The sequence below is a fragment of the Ipomoea nil genome, unplaced genomic scaffold, assembly GCF_001879475.1.
Source record: "Ipomoea nil cultivar Tokyo-kokei standard unplaced genomic scaffold, Asagao_1.1 scaffold3069, whole genome shotgun sequence".
Taxonomy (NCBI): domain Eukaryota; kingdom Viridiplantae; phylum Streptophyta; class Magnoliopsida; order Solanales; family Convolvulaceae; genus Ipomoea; species Ipomoea nil.
In genome coordinates, this window is record NW_017619497.1 from 7,590,133 (window position 1) to 7,607,364 (window position 17,232).

At 35.2% G+C, this 17,232-nt stretch overlaps 3 protein-coding genes across 3 annotated transcripts; 2 read left to right on the forward strand and 1 right to left on the reverse strand.

Moving 5' to 3' along the window:
• Window positions 1-2,320: 2,320 nt before the first annotated feature.
• On the forward strand, window positions 2,321-6,156 carry LOC109164609 (glucose-induced degradation protein 8 homolog). The gene is made up of 6 exons (XM_019313127.1): window positions 2,321-2,591; window positions 3,753-3,912; window positions 4,006-4,112; window positions 4,986-5,117; window positions 5,361-5,517; window positions 5,822-6,156. Exons 1-6 carry the CDS (start codon window positions 2,541-2,543, stop codon window positions 5,941-5,943), a joined length of 729 nt encoding a protein of 242 aa, XP_019168672.1. The 5' UTR covers window positions 2,321-2,540; the 3' UTR covers window positions 5,944-6,156.
• A 347-nt stretch (window positions 6,157-6,503) lies between these two features.
• LOC109164815 (influenza virus NS1A-binding protein homolog) lies at window positions 6,504-7,601 on the forward strand. Its single transcript, XM_019313360.1, has one exon. The coding sequence runs from the start codon at window positions 6,504-6,506 to the stop codon at window positions 7,599-7,601; it is 1,098 nt and encodes a 365-aa protein (XP_019168905.1).
• A 3,069-nt stretch (window positions 7,602-10,670) lies between these two features.
• Window positions 10,671-11,441, reverse strand: LOC109164816. The gene has a single exon (XM_019313361.1). The coding sequence runs from the start codon at window positions 11,439-11,441 to the stop codon at window positions 10,671-10,673; it is 771 nt and encodes a 256-aa protein (XP_019168906.1).
• Window positions 11,442-17,232: the final 5,791 nt, after the last annotated feature.

Here is a 17,232-nt window from a genome sequence, read left to right on the forward strand (position 1 = left end):
TAATTGGAATATTTTGGTTTGGTTACTATAGTATCTGGTTTGAACCAAATTATAGTAATAATTTATTGGAGAATAAAAATAAATGAAATATTTATTTTAAAGGTAAATATGTCCATTTAACATTTCAGGGGGAAAAAGAGCCACTTAAATAATTGAGGGGGAAAAAGTGCTATAAGTATATAACATAGGGGGAAAAAGTGCCATTTTCCCAAATAATTATATAAAATGACAATTTAAAAAGTTACTGTGCATATTTTTTTGTCAAAGTAAATTTAAAATTAACATCTATGGATCTACTAGTTGAGTAGACTAGTCAATCACTCCATCAATAGTTAACAAAGCTACATAGTAATAACTATTCAAAGAAAACTCTTTTTTTTTTTTTTAATGAGGGAAAGGGGATAACCTCACTAGACTAATGTCTAGCTATAGATATGTTATGTCATGCCATCAAGTCTATATTTGTCTCTAAATCTCCGTGAATCTTTACTGGGAGACTTCAAATTCTATCCAATCACAGTTCTTTTTGTTGCAAATTTGACTAACCTGATTGTCACCTTATTTAACTCTCTGCTTATATGGAAGATTATGACATCACATTCTTTGTTCATCCAATACTTGCATGTCTTTATGATGTCCTCGCATGTGCCTAACACTTCCTCATTGTCATTGATCCAGTTGACAGCCTCGTTGAAATTCATTTGGATCCATACTTTCCTTATTCCTTTTTCCATGCCCATTGTATCACTATGCAAATCACCCATCATTCCTCTTTCGCGATATGGTTCATTTTTACTGTGTAGCTTAAACATGTCATCTAGTTTCCTTCATGATCTCGCAGGGTTCAACGCATTCTATCAGCTCACATGAGAGTAATGAAAGAAACATCGATCTATGTTCACAATCACCAAGCCTCTTTGGGGGAGAATCCATATGGACTTGCTACTAGTTTTGGTACTCCTACCATTTCCTCGTGCTTTAACTATTTTGTAGGCCTATATTTCTTTGCAATGGGGTTTTAGTCAAACTATCACTCACCCGGACCTTTCATAACATATATGCTGATTTACAAACCATTAATTTTTTTTCGCCTATAATTTTTTACAGGTTTATCAGGGAGAAGACATCGCGTTGGTATTTTGCTTATGTGAAGTTATTTCTTATTGAATTAAAAATAAAACAATTTATATGAAGTCCATGTAAGCGTGTTTATTAAATAAAAAGAAAAACAAATCAATAATTTGTAATCGGAACCTTTCGCTTTGGTTGTTATAGTGTCGGTTCTGAAATTGTTGTCATAATTTGTTAGAGAATAAAAATAAAATTTTCATTTATTTTAAGGGTAAAAATATCAATTTAACATATCAGAGGAAAAAATTGTCACTTTTAGAACATTTAAGGTGACTAATGTGAATACATGAATAATTCAAGGAAAATATGCTATAAGTATAGAGTTAATACCCAAAACCGTCATCGACTATAGTGGTTTTTCTCAATTTCGTCCTAAACGACTTTGGTGACCTATATCGTCCCAGACTTTTGTGTTTCGCTCAATTTAGTCCTCCATTTGTTATTCCGTCAAATTGGTGTTAAATAAATGGACAATTCAGTAATGTCAATATTGATCTCTCTTTACTTTCAACTTGTGAAGTGCGAAATTCCTCTTTCTTGTACGAATTACACCCAGAATTACTCCCGGACCTGCAAATCAAATTTTATATTCGCAGTTTTAGGAGTAATTCTGGGAGTAATTCGTATAAAAAAGAGATTTCGCAGTTCACATGTCTATGAGTAAAGAGATGTCAATATTAAAATTACTTAATTGTCTATTTATTTAACACCAAATGGACAGAATAACAAATGAGGGACTAAATTGAGCAAAAACACAAAAGTCTAGGACTAAATTGAGCGAAACACAAAAGTCTGGGACGATATTAGGTCACCAAAGTCGTTTAGGACGAAATTGAGAAAAACCACTATAGTCGAGGACGATTTTGGGTATTAACTCTATAAGTATATAACTTAGAGAGAAACTGACATTTTTTTGAAAAAAATAATGTTAAATTAGGATTCATTTAATTTGGTGGGAAAAAAAACTCGAAATTACTATTCAAATGTGTATATATGATAAACTTATTCACGTTTAATATCTTGCAAATCATATATAAAAATAAATTTTATTAAACCTCACAACTTACGATAGAGGAAATATAAGATAAAAGACACTCATGAGCTATTTACTATTTAGGCATTTTTTGTTAACCATTTCTACTTAAAACTGATCATGCACTAAAATAATAACTTTAGACTGGAATTCTGAAAATGTCATTTTTCCTTTTTAAAAAATTCGGATTACAATCCGAAATCAAAATTGAAATTTCTCACAATTTAATGAAGAGAGAGTCCAGCTAAATGACGATCGCAACTTTTCCATTTTACCAGTGGCGCGAGCAGACCAAAAGTTTCCACCCCGAGATTTCACATCTCCTTGCTCGATTGGAGAACGGCGTGGGGTTTACATGGGTCAGTGTTGAAAGCTGATGTCGTTATTCTGGATTGTTTTACGTCAATTAGCTGAAATTGAAGCCATGGTAAACAAACAAAGTACCTTCTTTCGGCCTTGTTTCCTTCCAATTTTCGACTGGTTTACTTGTGTTTACTGTGTAGTTTAATTTAAATATGCGTTTTTAATCAGATGTAGTCGCCTGGAGTTAAAGTAATTTACAATTGGATAGTAATTTATGTTGATTTTAATGGCGAGAGGACTGAATTGTGGAAGATGGAGGATAGAATAATAATGGAGCTATAGTTTTTCTTATGCTCCTTTTTTAGTTCTGCTTTTGAATATGGCATGTTAGTGTTCAAATCCATAGTTTTCCACCACTTTTTTTTGGGTGACGAGGAAACCCACAATCACTTCCTAGAGTGTGCACCTTGTGACCCTAACTTGGCAAATGAGCATAAACTAGCTTTAAGTTGTTTATAGCTGACCACTCAAATCATGTTGGCCACTCGCATTGGGAGTCGAACTTGGATCCTTGTGGTTACTAAACCAACAGTTTGACAAATTTGGCTAAGTTTTCCACCACATTTATTGCAACATATGATTCTACACTGGTAACAGTGCTAATCCACTGTATAGAGAACACTGGGTTTGTAGTGTAACATTGAAACTTACTGGGATTTATGTAGGTATGCTTCTAGTGATATGGACAGTGCTTTAGTTTGTGTCGAAATACTAGCTTGTATACAATTTGAACCTTCAAGGGTTTAACTAGAGATGTTAAATCTTCATAAAGGTCCTTTTTTTAAAAAAAAAATAAAAAATAAAAAAATCTATTGTTGTGATTTTGATATTTATATCATTGTTGTGAAAATTAGTAGGCTTTAGAAGCTTTGGAGTTGGGATGGATAGTTATGTAGCTTTACAGTGAGACTTGGCTGCATGCTCTATGCAGCCAATCTTATGAGGTCTGGTGACTTTTGTTCTAGAGTTCTGTTTCTACTTTCAAGTCACTTGCTTTAGTTCCACTCGTATACTACAGAGTATTTGTTGTTTTATTCAGGCTGTAATGTTTCAGTGATATCAAATAACAATGCATTTTTATTTATAATGCTACTTCTTAACGTAAGTTGCACATTATGGTGATTTAGACTTCTAGTTGTATTTTTAGTATTGCAGCATTGCATGCATATATGTGTTTGCATTTGTCTCTGAATGTAGTCAGCATATGCTTTCATCCCTTGTGCAGGCAATGTCAAAGAAAGTAATCACAAGAGATGAGTGGGAAAAAAGGCTGAAAGATGTTAATATCAGAAAAGAAGATATGAATAAGTTAGTAATGAACTTCCTAGTGACTGAGGGTTATGTGGAAGCAGCAGAGAAGTTCCGAACAGAATCTGGGACAGAACGTATCCTTGTATAGTTTTTACATGTTTCTATTTATCAATTTCATATTAATCCCATGGCATATTTGAGAATTTGCCTTTCCTTATAATAAGTAGCTGACATAGATCTTGCGACCATTACTGATCGGATGGCAATTAAAGAGGCAGTACAACGTGGTAATGTTGAAGATGCAATTGAAAAGGTTAATGATTTAAATCCTGAGGTATGTCTACCTTAATTTCTTCTTCTTCTTCTTCCCTTTTTTTTTCAGCTTAAATATCAGAGCCTCTCCTGAACTTACTAATTTTTTCATAAATGCTGAAACGTTAAAAATGGCTTTTGGCCTTTTTGGGGTCCCTGATGGAGACACTAATGATACAGATTACATTGTGTTTAGAGACCCTAAAAGCTATTTGTAAACTGTCAAGGTTTATTTTTGTTGAAACTTATTAGACATATATCTTTGATTGGGAGAAGCATGTAACATCCTATTTCTTAACTCATTTGTGCCTTTCCATGCACTTTGCTTCCTTTCTATCAATTGACTTTTTTCTATTTAGTTACAAGAACTTAACTTACATGTGAAGATGCATAGTTAATAATTGCACTTTGAGTTTACTAGAGGTAGCTTTTGCTTCTCTTAAAATGGAAGAGAAACAAGCAAGTCGTTGTTAACCTCCATGGACCTTATATGAGTGTTTTATTATTGACAATTACTCAATACACCATTGAGTTCTGGTAATAATGCCAATGATTTGATTAACAGTCATTGTGAGTTCTGTTACAATAACTATTAACTCTATATGCTGTATCATGTATTAGCCAATTGTTAAATTACTGTAATACTGTGTAGTTTTTTTGTTTTTGTTTTTGTTTTTTTTTGTTTTTTTTTGTTTTTTTTTTTTTTTTTTTTTTCGGGGTTACAGTTGTATGTTAAAGGAGGATGGGGGATTTGAACTGGCTGACCTTAGGTATGGCCGTATGGGATGCCTCACCTTGGCCAGTTAACAGAAGAGCCATATGTGGAGAGCACACCTCTTGGTACAATCAATATTTGCATATGTATATAAAATGAACTTTAAATTATTGGATGCAGATACTGGATACAAATCCCCAGCTCTTTTTTCATCTCCAACAGCAAAGGCTGATAGAACTGATCAGGAATGGGAAGGTGGAAGAGGCTTTGGAGTTTGCTCAGGAGGAGCTTGCTCCAAGGGGAGAGGAAAATGTAATTATCAACTCTTGCACAATTTTTTTTTTTTCTAATTCTGGCATGATTATCATCTTGCCCAAAATAAAAGTTCGACATACTTATCATTTAGGAAGCTGATGCTACTCACTTGGTTTTACTACTGCACAACCTATGTATGTTTCAGATGCCAGTGCCTATACTTGGTGCTCGCTAAAAGCTTAGTACATCTCTTTGGTTATGCACTTTACTGTTAATATAATAAAAATCACCTCTCTGCAGCTAGGGTTTTTGGAGGAGTTGGAGAAGACAGTTGCATTGCTTGCATTTGAAGATGTTGCCAGCAGTCCTGTCGGAGAGCTTTTAGATATATCACAGCGTCTAAAGACTGCAAGTGAGATTAATGCTGCAATTCTCACTAGTCAAAGCCATGAAAAAGGTTGGTCTTTCACTCTTTTGACCATTAAGACTTGCGTTATATATTCTGGGAAATTTCATAAACAGAATACTGAGTGGTAATTGATCATGCTTTCTGAGTGGTAAGTCTTGGTTGCATGTGGCATTAGGGTAAACTTAGAACCCATTCTCAAATGAAGTTAGTTCAAGATTTCTAGTCTAGCAAGAATAAGATTTGAACAGACTAAAACTGTGAAGGGAACAGAGAATTGCATCTGCAGCTATAGAAATCACACTCATTAAACTTTGTCAGCAACTAAAACCATTTCACTTAAATTGACCCACAGATCCAAAGCTTCCTGTCCTATTGAAGCTGTTGACCTGGACGCAAAACCAGCTCGGTGAGAAAGCTGCGTACCCTCGTATAAACGATGTATCTACTGCTGTACTTGAAGATCCTGCTGTTTGAACTTTGAAATGCAGAATAACAAATTTAATTTCTTATGGGCTCGCGCCTCTGTTTTTGTGGTGTTAGTTCTTTTTGTCCAGTTCATGAAGAGTATGCATATAACTAGGATACTTAAATAACTTCCGTTACTCCTAAGTTTGTCTCGTGGGAGCTGTCTATTGACTTTCTCGGTTTTAGTCGATCATCTATAGGCAATTTAGGTTGGTTTGTTTTTTTTTTTGTGATCTTTTATCAGCTAGGGTTATAAGGTGAGTTTCACTCAAAGCACACATTCAGTGATTTAGGTGCAGCTACGGGCTTTCGGCCTTTCATGTGAATCAAAGATAACTAGGATACTTTCAATAAACCATCATTCAATACAAAGCCGTCTGGATTTGTACTATAAAAGTATTTCGATGTATCCTAAACTTAATGTGTATTGTCTTGATCTATGTTAGCAACTATTATGACGATATTAACAAATAGCATCTCGTTGAAGTCTCCGCCTGCCTAATTCTCATCTCTTTTTATATTTAGGGAGCTAACAATTCACAAACCAAATAGCCACTCATCATATATACATGCAGATCCACGCACCCGCCGCCCCTGTGGGCTCCCGTCCCTTTTTCCCGCCGCCGTCAAGGTTGCCGGAAAATTCCATGTCAAAGCGGTGCATATTTGCGTCGTTTTGCTCGAATGATCCGGCAGGACACAATGTCTCTAATTGGATAGCGTGTTATAATCCTTCTGATAACACGTTGAGCTTTGTTAGCCAAATCCCCGACCTAATAGAGAACCATGTGTTGAAAGATTTCGCCATGGTATCCATCAGAGATTCGATTTACATAATTGGTGGCCGGCTCTGCTCGAAAGATAGAACCGAAAATGGGAATGGATCTGAAGAGGTTTTTGATGTTGATGTGAAAATACTCCCTTCAGTATACAACTACAATGCCATTAGTGGGCAATGGTCTAAATGTGCACCGCTAAATGTACCGCGCTATAATTTTGCTTGTACCATTTGGGACAACAAGATCTACGTGGCAGGAGGGCAGTCCACGCTGGGCAGTGCTAGGGCCATCTCGTCTGCAGAGGTGTACGATCCCGTCTTGGATCAATGGGTCCCACTACAAAACATGACTAGGAAAAGATACAAGTGTGTGGGTGTGACGTGGCAAGGAAAAATCTATGTGGTGGGTGGGTTTGTGGAAGGGGGAATGCAATATGTGGAGCGTTGCTCGGCCGATGTGTATGACGTGGCAAGCGATCAGTGGGGTCTTGTGGCAGGGATGTGGCAATTGGACGTGCCACCTAATCAAATTGTTGACGTGGATGGTAGGTTGTTTAGCTCCGGGGATTGCCTTACTGCATGGAAGGGTCACATTGAAGCCTATGATGGGCAACTCAACATTTGGTACATGGTTGAAGGATCACAAAAGAGATTTTTTCCATGCGAGGAAATCGGGCAGCCCATTGAACGAGTATACTTGACAATGGCCCCGCTGGGGTCTCATCTCTACTTCTTGGTGGGCTATCGAACGACTGATGAGCCATCAAAGACAATATCAATGGTCCATTCTTTTGACACATCAGAAGGTAGATGGAAGAGTTTTGAACCAATACAATATGATGGAGAAAGGGAGCTTTGTAGCCATTGTTGTGTAGTTCACCACTCTTAAATCTTAAAAGCTAAAACTCCTAGAAAGTCGTTGCATGATTCTAGACAGACATCATGACATGTAACGAAATCATGATATTTTTTTAAATCTAGCTTGCTTTAATATAAACGTTTATCGTGAATATAAAATGTTAAATGCTTATATTATTCCTTGAAAAAAAAAATTAAAAATGAGAAGTTTTAAAAAGACGTAAACAAAAATTGCACTAATGAGAAATCAACATATCACAAATAAACAACGGATGGCCTGGGTGTTAGTCCAAACCTGCAACTACTATTCGATGATGATTTCTACCGGGTAAATTTAATTTTTGTGTAATAACCAGCATTCTCTGCAAACCACATTAGCTCAATCAGAAAGGTGTTGACGTACAATATTTGAACTAGTTATGTTTCACCACTCGGCCCTTTTATGGGCACGCAAAAAATTAATAATAGAAAAAATCTCATTCTTCCCCTTTGTACAAGCTAAGGTGGCCATCCACAAGTGATGTAACCAGGATCTCTAAGCCACTTTTTCCCACATCCCCTCTGCGCTACAGCTCTGTAAAGTGGTAACAATCACCATTATATTCAAGAAAGCAAACGACAGACCAATCCAAAAACAGTAATTAAAGATGTTATAAACCCATGAAATGTACTGCACTCATCAGTGTTTCTGCCTATGATGAACTCCCACTTTTTGCAACAATAATTGATGAATCGACAATTCGGAGGGATCGTACGTATTATCGTTGTCACTTACGTAGTACTGTTGGGACATTACATGCAATGCCTACATTCATTTTCACTTGTCCTATGCAATTATCTAAACTCCCACCCACACTTAATCCAAGGGGTTGGGAACAATATGGTAAAGACATTGGGTCACTCCCACATGGTGTATCTTGATTAATGGTGGCAATAAATAAACATGTTTTTAGTTAGGGCGTGTGGGTGTCTAAGTATGATATAGTTTGAATTTGACGTAGATTAATATGAATTTGAGTTACGAAAACAGTGATGGTCGAGTTTGATTGACAAGTTAGAAGTTTTTATAGATATTGTTAATGAGTTTGACGGATTTAGCTTGCACGTAAAGTTGAGCTTACTAAAAGAAGACACTCGAAACTTGAGACTTGGCTTTCAGCAGCATTGTGGGGTTCGGTTTTTAATTTGCCATCCACGAATATTAAATGTTTGAGTTTGTATTATTGGCCTTTTCTCGTGCGCAAGAGTGTACAATTTGATGTTAAATCTCGAAGCTATATTGACTTGATTTACCTCCTCATAAGCATATGGACGAGTTCATGAGGTTCATGATATAGTTCGACATAATGGAAACATGTGTTGTCAAAAATAAAAAAAGACAATTGAAATTTCTAAGAAGTATCTTAGTTAAAAATGGTTACTACCATTTATTTTTAATTCGTGAACATTTTATCTCGTATGATGATTATATAACATTATTAAACTCTAAAGTTAGTTATGTTTCTATTCAACTTATGTATTGTTAATGATGGAATGCCACAACCGCACGTAGGCCACCAAAATGTTGCAATTGCCCTTCAATAATGGATATGGTATACTAACTCAATAATATTCATTCAATTTGGCTACATTTTACTTGTATTAATAGATAAACACAATAATCAGCTTGGTTGCCGTGATTGGTCATACACTCTCATTCTTTAAAAGAGATCGGGAGTTTAAACTCCCTCTTGTATAGAAAAATCATTATGACAATCATTTTTCTCTTTGCATTTCATCTAATTTATTTCTTGTCAAACTATAAATAGTTGAAAATGTGAATTGCCTACTATCAACACTTGAAAACATGAATTCTGGTTCAAATGAACCTTACCATAGATAGACACATTAAGTTTTTTTTTTTTTTTTTTAAACATGAAAGAGGCAGGAGGGAGGAGGGATGAGATTTGAGCTTATGCTAAACCTCAAAATATTGTCAAAATTAATAATAAAAAAGGGAAAGTCAAGTGTACGTGTGCGTGACTTGTGCACCTAGTGAGCATGTATCATTATTTGATTTTTGACTTGTACACCTAGTGGGCATGTATCGTTACTTGATTTTTTTCTCTCCTGATTTGCTCCAACTTTTATGACAAAAAAACACAAAAAAAAAAAAAAATGTTATACCATTGGTCATGCTATTACATTGCAACCTCTTCACTATTGTGAACAACCATTATATTGCTTGAAATGGCATCATTGTTGCTACCTTGTTTTCCAATTTGTTTTTCCGTTTAATCTTTTTTTTTTTGTCTTTATTAAATTTACATTTTTAATGTTTCATACTTATTACTTCTTTTTAATCAAATATGAGGAGGGATCTAGACAATTAAAAAAAAAATCAACTGCACAACATGAGCTTTCTTAGGTTCAAGAGACACCAAGAATATAATCTTATCCAACATAAATTGTTGAGCCCTTGAAGCTAAGGAGGATAAGCCATCACCCGCAATCCTCGTAAATATTAGGTAGAGACACTCACCGAAAAGTTATCAACTTTATTTTAATCTCGAAACACGTTGAACTGATCCATACATCATCTCAAATTTGCTTAGGTTGCCCATTCAAGTAACAGGGAGGAGAGAGAGAGAGAGAAATATAAGAAAAAGAAAGGAAATTAAAAAAAAAAAAAAGTTGACAAGTGAAAAATAATTAAAAAGGCCAGGTTGTTTTACACCAGCCTAGCGCGTGGTGTGCATGCGCCCACCGGGCGCTTCTGGAGACAAAAACCTAGTGATTTATTCGTGAATTGGTTAATTCGACCGTAATAGCACGCCATGTAGTGATTAATAAAGAGTGACTAATAAGATAAAAGTGTCAGACATGACTCATTATTATTATTATTATTATTTACAAATTTCTCACTTTGTAAAATTCACTATTTTCACCTCCAAAATCACTTCACTTCTTATTTAATTTAATTTAATTAATTACATAGGACACGAAAAACAAAACAAAACAAAACCGGGGACATTAAAAATAAACAAACAAAAAAAGAAAGGCACCACCTACCACAATTGCCCCTGATCATCCACGGTATTACAATTTAACCAAGAAGTTCCTAAAGAAAAATGAAACATTCCAGGGATACAAGTGGATTTTCCAGGGACTCGTTAGAATATGTTGGGGGCCACTTTTCTCTACTGTCTCTGTTAGAATAGCTTTCTTCTAACCTCCGGCTCTTGTCGCCCAATTCGGATCTGACTCGTTCAAGCGATCTTCCCGTTTTCCTCGCCGACGGGCTCCGGCCCGACCCGGTTCTTGCATTTCCGTTCTCCGCATGCATTATCGGCGACCTCGACCTCAGGCCGCCGGAGATCTCGCCGTTCTCCATCCTTGACACATTACTCGGGGAGCCCTGGCCGGGATCCCTCCCGGGGCTTGATCTTGCGCGGCCGGGGGACGGTTCAAATCTCCTCGACGGCGACCGGCCGACACCGCCTTTATCATGAACGGACCGTTTTTGGACCCTCGCCGGCGACCTCCTGCGGGCCTCTACCATGACGTCAGCTTCGTGATCTCTCTTGCCGGTCATAGGAACACTCCCGCTGCGAGTGCTGCAGATCTCTGGAGAGAAAATCTCGCCGGAGAGCCCGGCGGAAGGTTTCCTGTCGTGGCTTTCGCGGCGCTTCTCCGGCGGCGGCGGCGAATTCTTCGGCTGGTGGGACCCATTCGCAGGAACCGGCGGTGGGTTCTTGCGAATGGTGCGGGTTTCGGAGAGGACTTCTTTGACCATCTCCTCTTCCGGCAACGGGTGGTGGGGTGGCAGAGTTTTCCGTACAGAATTCTGCGGTGGTTCTTTGGTGGTGGGGCTAACGCAACAGTTACCCATTTGTATACTGACTGCGGAGAGTGGTTTTCAGATGGGGAATGGCGGCGGCGACGGCGGCGGAGAGATGGAGGAGGGAAATATATGAGATTTGGCGTTGGTTCCATTGGAGTGTGCAGTGAGGAGTAATATTTATTGTGATGTGAAGATCCAAAGCCAGCATTACATTCCCCCTCAACATGCCACGTCATGATCAAACTTTTTATTGAGAAAATAAATTAATAACCTGAGATGCCATACTAAATTTTATGTTTTAAAAAAAAAAAAAAATCATTAACACTTTATTTCATGTAACCAATAAAAATGGGTAACACTTGTGTGAGACCGTCTTACAGGTCTCAATTCCCGTGAGACGGGTCAGATCTTTGATTAATGAATCAAATCTTTAATTAATAAGTCGATTCTTTGACGTCATTAATCAAATATCTTACCCGTCTCACGGATTGAGACCCATGAGACGGTCTCACACAAATTTTTGCCAAAAAAAATGTAATAATTCATGTTACGACTAATCAATATATTAATAAGGGAAAATTGCATTTGTAGTCCATGAGTTATAACCAAATTCCGACTCAGTCTCTAAGTTATGACCGTATCCGAGTTTAGTCCCTCAATTATCAGCGAAGTGACGAATTTGATCCCTAGCATTAATATTCCATATGCAGCTAACGGTAAACTTTAAAAAAAATTAATAATAGAGGTGTAAAATAGGAATTTCAAATTATAATCCCCTTCTTATGTTGAAATTAAACCCATTGCACAACAATAATTCTTTTCTTCTTATACCTACAATAGAATGTCTTTTTCTTCCACACGCTCTGAAATCTCAAATTTGTCCACTTCCAAACTGTGAAATTCACATATAAGTTGTTTCTCTATTTTACATGTTTAAATAAATAATCAATATATATTGTCTGTATTGATGAACTAATAGCCATTAATATTAATTATAAGATGTCATCTCTTAGTTGTGGTACTTTATGCTTTCCACAATTTTGGGATAATTTTCGATGTAGATGTGATGATTTATTACTAATCAAAATATCATAAAGTTATGCTAATCGAGGGAAAATATATCAAGCTTGTCTATGTTATGGTGCAGAATTTTTGTATTTGTCAAAAAATTGTAATCTAAGTTGTTTTATTTTTTTTAAATTTTATAAATAGACTTGAAATATTGAAATTTGATTAAAAAAAAAAAAAAAAACGAGAGTATGGTTTCTTCGCTGATTACATAAGCAACTTAGGCTTTTGTTGATTTGGGGAAAGTATTTTGGCTAAGTTTACAAGTACATTTTATTAAAGAATTTACTTCTTTACCCATGGAATTACCCGTCAATTCCCAAGTGTCAACACACCACTAGTGTAAAGTACCAAACTCGTCACTTCTCTCATAACTCATGTTATTTTTAAAAGCAAGCAAATCAACTAAATTAATTAACCAACAAGTTCAAAAGAACTCATAAGAACATCCAACCAAATCGAGTCAGACAGCTACGCTCCCTCAACTTTAACAAGAGAATGAGCAACGTGATTGACACTTCTACGAATGAAATGAACCACAGCTAACAATGTTATTAATAAGACTAATACAATATAATAGCGGACAATGAAGCCAACATACGAGCGATCTTCCTTAGATCAAACTCATTAAGCTAGACCGAAAAAAACAAGGCAATCCGTCTCCACTCGAACATTGACGAAGCCACGACCCTTGATCCACCCTAGAGCCTCCTTCATAATTATGGTATGATTAGTTATTAAGATCTAATTATTAAGTATAATAACTAAAAGATTCCGACTACTGAATAGGGCTTTATGCTTTCGTGATTAATTAATTGTTGTTAATGATTACTCTGCCCCTTAGATTGTTTATGAGGCTTCATATCTTTATTCTTATCCTTAGTGTGAAGTGTTAACTAATACTAGTGTGAACTGTAATGAATATAATTAAAATAAATATTAAAAAAAATTAGAATATGTACCAAGTGTATATGAATATTGTTATCACAATGTGACCATTATACCTTTTCTCCCAAAAGGTTGGTTCCCAATCCTAAAGGCCCAACAGAGCATTTGTGATAATGATATAAACCAAATGTTGGTGTACTCAGGTTCGAACTTTTGTCTATTCTCTCAAATATTTCCTACTAAACCATTGAGCTAAACACATGATGGCAATGTGCAATGTCCATTATACATGATACAATTCTAAACACTTTTTAGATTATACTCAATAATGTTTCAATGTAAGAGATATCGATATTAAATTATCAATTGATACTGTAAATTTTTCTGTAATATTATATTCTTTGTTGATCAACAAAATTATGGCTACATCACATGCATATATAGTTAGATTAGAGAAGCATGGACGTACATATGCATGCATGTGAGAATTGGTATAAATATAATCTCGATTGCAGTGGCGATCGACGAGCTAATATAATAATGGCATAGTATATTTGTACACATATAGGATGGTCCATGCCCTAATTATGGCAACTACTAGAAATTAATGCATGCACGTCAATCACTGTTTTCCCATCCTTACATAGATTCACCATTGTCATTTGCAATTGAATGAGCCCAGGCCACTACAATAGCAGAAGGTATAAATGATATTATTACGGAGTGGATTGGATACCCGTCTATTTAATATTATTTGAATTCAAACACGACTAGTTATGATACTATTTGAACATTTAAAATATGTAACCATTTTAAATTTATCTATCAAGATTCAAGGTATGTACAGTACTCGCTTTGAATTTGATTTGATTGAGGTATTTTAATTTAATATGTGCTTGCACATATACATAGACAATTAAATAAAGTTAACATAAAAAACTCTTTTGGGACATGCGACAGAAACACAAGTCCCAAATGAATTTATTGAAATTTTCAAAAACATTTTATACCAACTGAGTTGCTTATGCAGCCGTTTACAATGTAGTATCTGATCATATCTACTTTCTCAACCTGGCCTACTGAAGCACAAAGATTCAATACCGCCCCCACTGGAGCTCAAACTCATGACCTCCCATTTGGGAGAGCCACTTCATGTCACTAGACCACAAGGTCTTGGCCCTAGTTAAATTAATTACTACAAATTTACATATTAATCTTTTTATTTTTTATTGGGAAAATGACACTTTTTCCCCCTATGTTATATACTTATAGCACTTTTTCCCCCTCAATTATTTATGTAAGCACATTAGCCCCCTCAATTATTTTAAAAGTGGTGGTTTTCTCCCCTAATATATTAAATTGACATTTCTACCCTTAAAGTAAACATTTTATTTATTTTACTTCTCCAACAAATTATTGCGTATATGTAGCGATTACCACGGTTCGGTTTGAACTGAACCAGACACTATAGCAATCGAATTAAAAGTTTTCAGTTATGATTCAGATCTAGAACCCAATATTTGGATTTCAATTTATTAAATTTAAGAATAAAAAAAAAAAAAAAAAAAAACTGGATCATGAATCGACGGTTCCGGATCCCGTTCGCGATTTTGAACCGTCTTTATTTTAAAATAATTTAAATTCAAGAATAAATGTATTTTATTTTTTTCAGTTTGGAACATGAACCGCCCATTCCAGTTCGTGATTTTAATAAACTCTAAATATCGCGTTTTGATTATAAATTGTAATTGGAATATTTTGGTTTGGTTACTATAGTATCTGGTTTGAACCAAATTATAGTAATAATTTATTGGAGAATAAAAATAAATGAAATATTTATTTTAAGGGTAAATATGTCCATTTAACATTTCAGGGGGAAAAAGAGCCACTTAAATAATTGAGGGGGAAAAAATGCTATAAGTATATAACATAGGGGGAAAAAGTGCCATTTTTCCTTTTTTATTTTTAAAAAATTCAGCCTCTTTAAGTTCTTAATTTATTTCGGTTAAGTAGTTTGGAAACAATTTATACATTTGAATTTTGTATAATAATTCTCTTATAGGATACAACATGACAGAAGAAGATGATGACAAATTTGGGAGTAAAATCCCAAAAATTCGTACTCTGACAAGTAAAAATGCTGCATATTAGTAACCCTCTAAAAATGTACAGACTAATTTCATCCATCAATTTAGAATTGAAAATGAATGAAAATATAAGAAAATGGTGGTGACATTTTTGCAATTATGACAAAGCATTTGGAAGTACTTGATAGTGCGGATAACTAATAGTACACACGCGAGCGCACTATTATAGATTCTGAACACACGGTCAATCATCCATGAATACATTATAAAGTGTTCCAAATGCATTATCATAATTATAAAAACATCATTACTTTTTCTTAATTTTCAATTTTGGACAAATCAAATTAGTCTATACATTCTCAGATAAATACGTGTTCCAAATGCATTATCATATCTATAAATACATCATTACTTTTTCTTAATTTTCAATTTTGGACAAATCAAATTAGTCTATACTTTTTTTTTTTGAATGCTACTAGCTCTATTACATTATAGTATCTGTTCATATACTTTCTCAACCTACTGAAACACAAAGAGCTAATAACGCCTCCACTGACCATTGGACCACATAATCTTGGTATCAAATTAGTCTATACATTCTCAGATAAATACCAGTTCTCACATGAACTGCCTGATATGTGTGTGTATGCCCTGCCTTAAGGCAAATTATGCCCTGGACCCGTGTCCACAGTGAATTGTGGATACGGGCCCAAAACGACGTCGTTTTTCAAAAAAAAAAAAAAAACGCGTCATTTAGTTAAAAAAAAAAAAAAAATCGCGCGCGTTTTGCCGTTAACGGCGTTATTTTTTTTTTTGGATTATGAATGTACAGTTATGCCGTTATGAATGTACAGTTATGCAATTATGAAATTATGAACACAAAGCTCTAACATTATGAACTTACAATTATGAACATATATAGTGATAAAATTATGACCATAGAGCTTTAAAATTGTGAATATAGAGCTTCGAAGATTATGAATGTACAGTTATGGAGTTATGAATCTACAGTTATGGAGTTATGAATCTACAGTTATGAGATTATGAATCTACAGTTATGGAATTATGAATGTACAGTTATTGATCGAATTATGAACAAAGAGCTCTAACATTATGAACTTACAATTATGAACATATAGTGATAAAATTATGAACATAGAGCTCTAAAATTGTGAACATAGAGCTTCGAAAATTATGAATATATAATATGGAGTTATGAATGTACAATTATGGAGTTATGAATGTACAGTTATAGAGTTATGAACGTACAGTTATGGAGTTATGAATGTACAGTTATTAATAATATAGTAATAAATTTATGAACATATACTCCTATAACAAAGCTGTTTGAAATTAAAAAAAAAAAAAAAAAAAAAAAAGGAGATAACAGTGCCTAACGGCATTGTTACCCGTGTCCAGCAAGCATGCTGGACACGGGTCCAACGCATAACGATTGCTGCCTTAATGCCTTTTCATAAGATGGCGACCATACATGGGCTTGAATAATGTTTGAACCTTGAAATAACCTAACTGGCTCTATGGGCTGCTATAGTTGGGCAATAGGCTTAGTTTTTTTGGGCCTTTTTGCACTTCACTTTGGGCATAGCACGAGCCCACAAACAATGGAATAATGTGGCAAAAGTGTATGTGTGGTGGGGGTTGAGTTCAATAATTGGTGTTTCTACCTACAATCTTTTTCAATTTCCAATGAGCCAAGATTTTCATAGGTGTGTGATCACCTTCTCCCCCCTCCCCTTAATCCATGGCCCAATTAATTAATACACTTTATATATGAA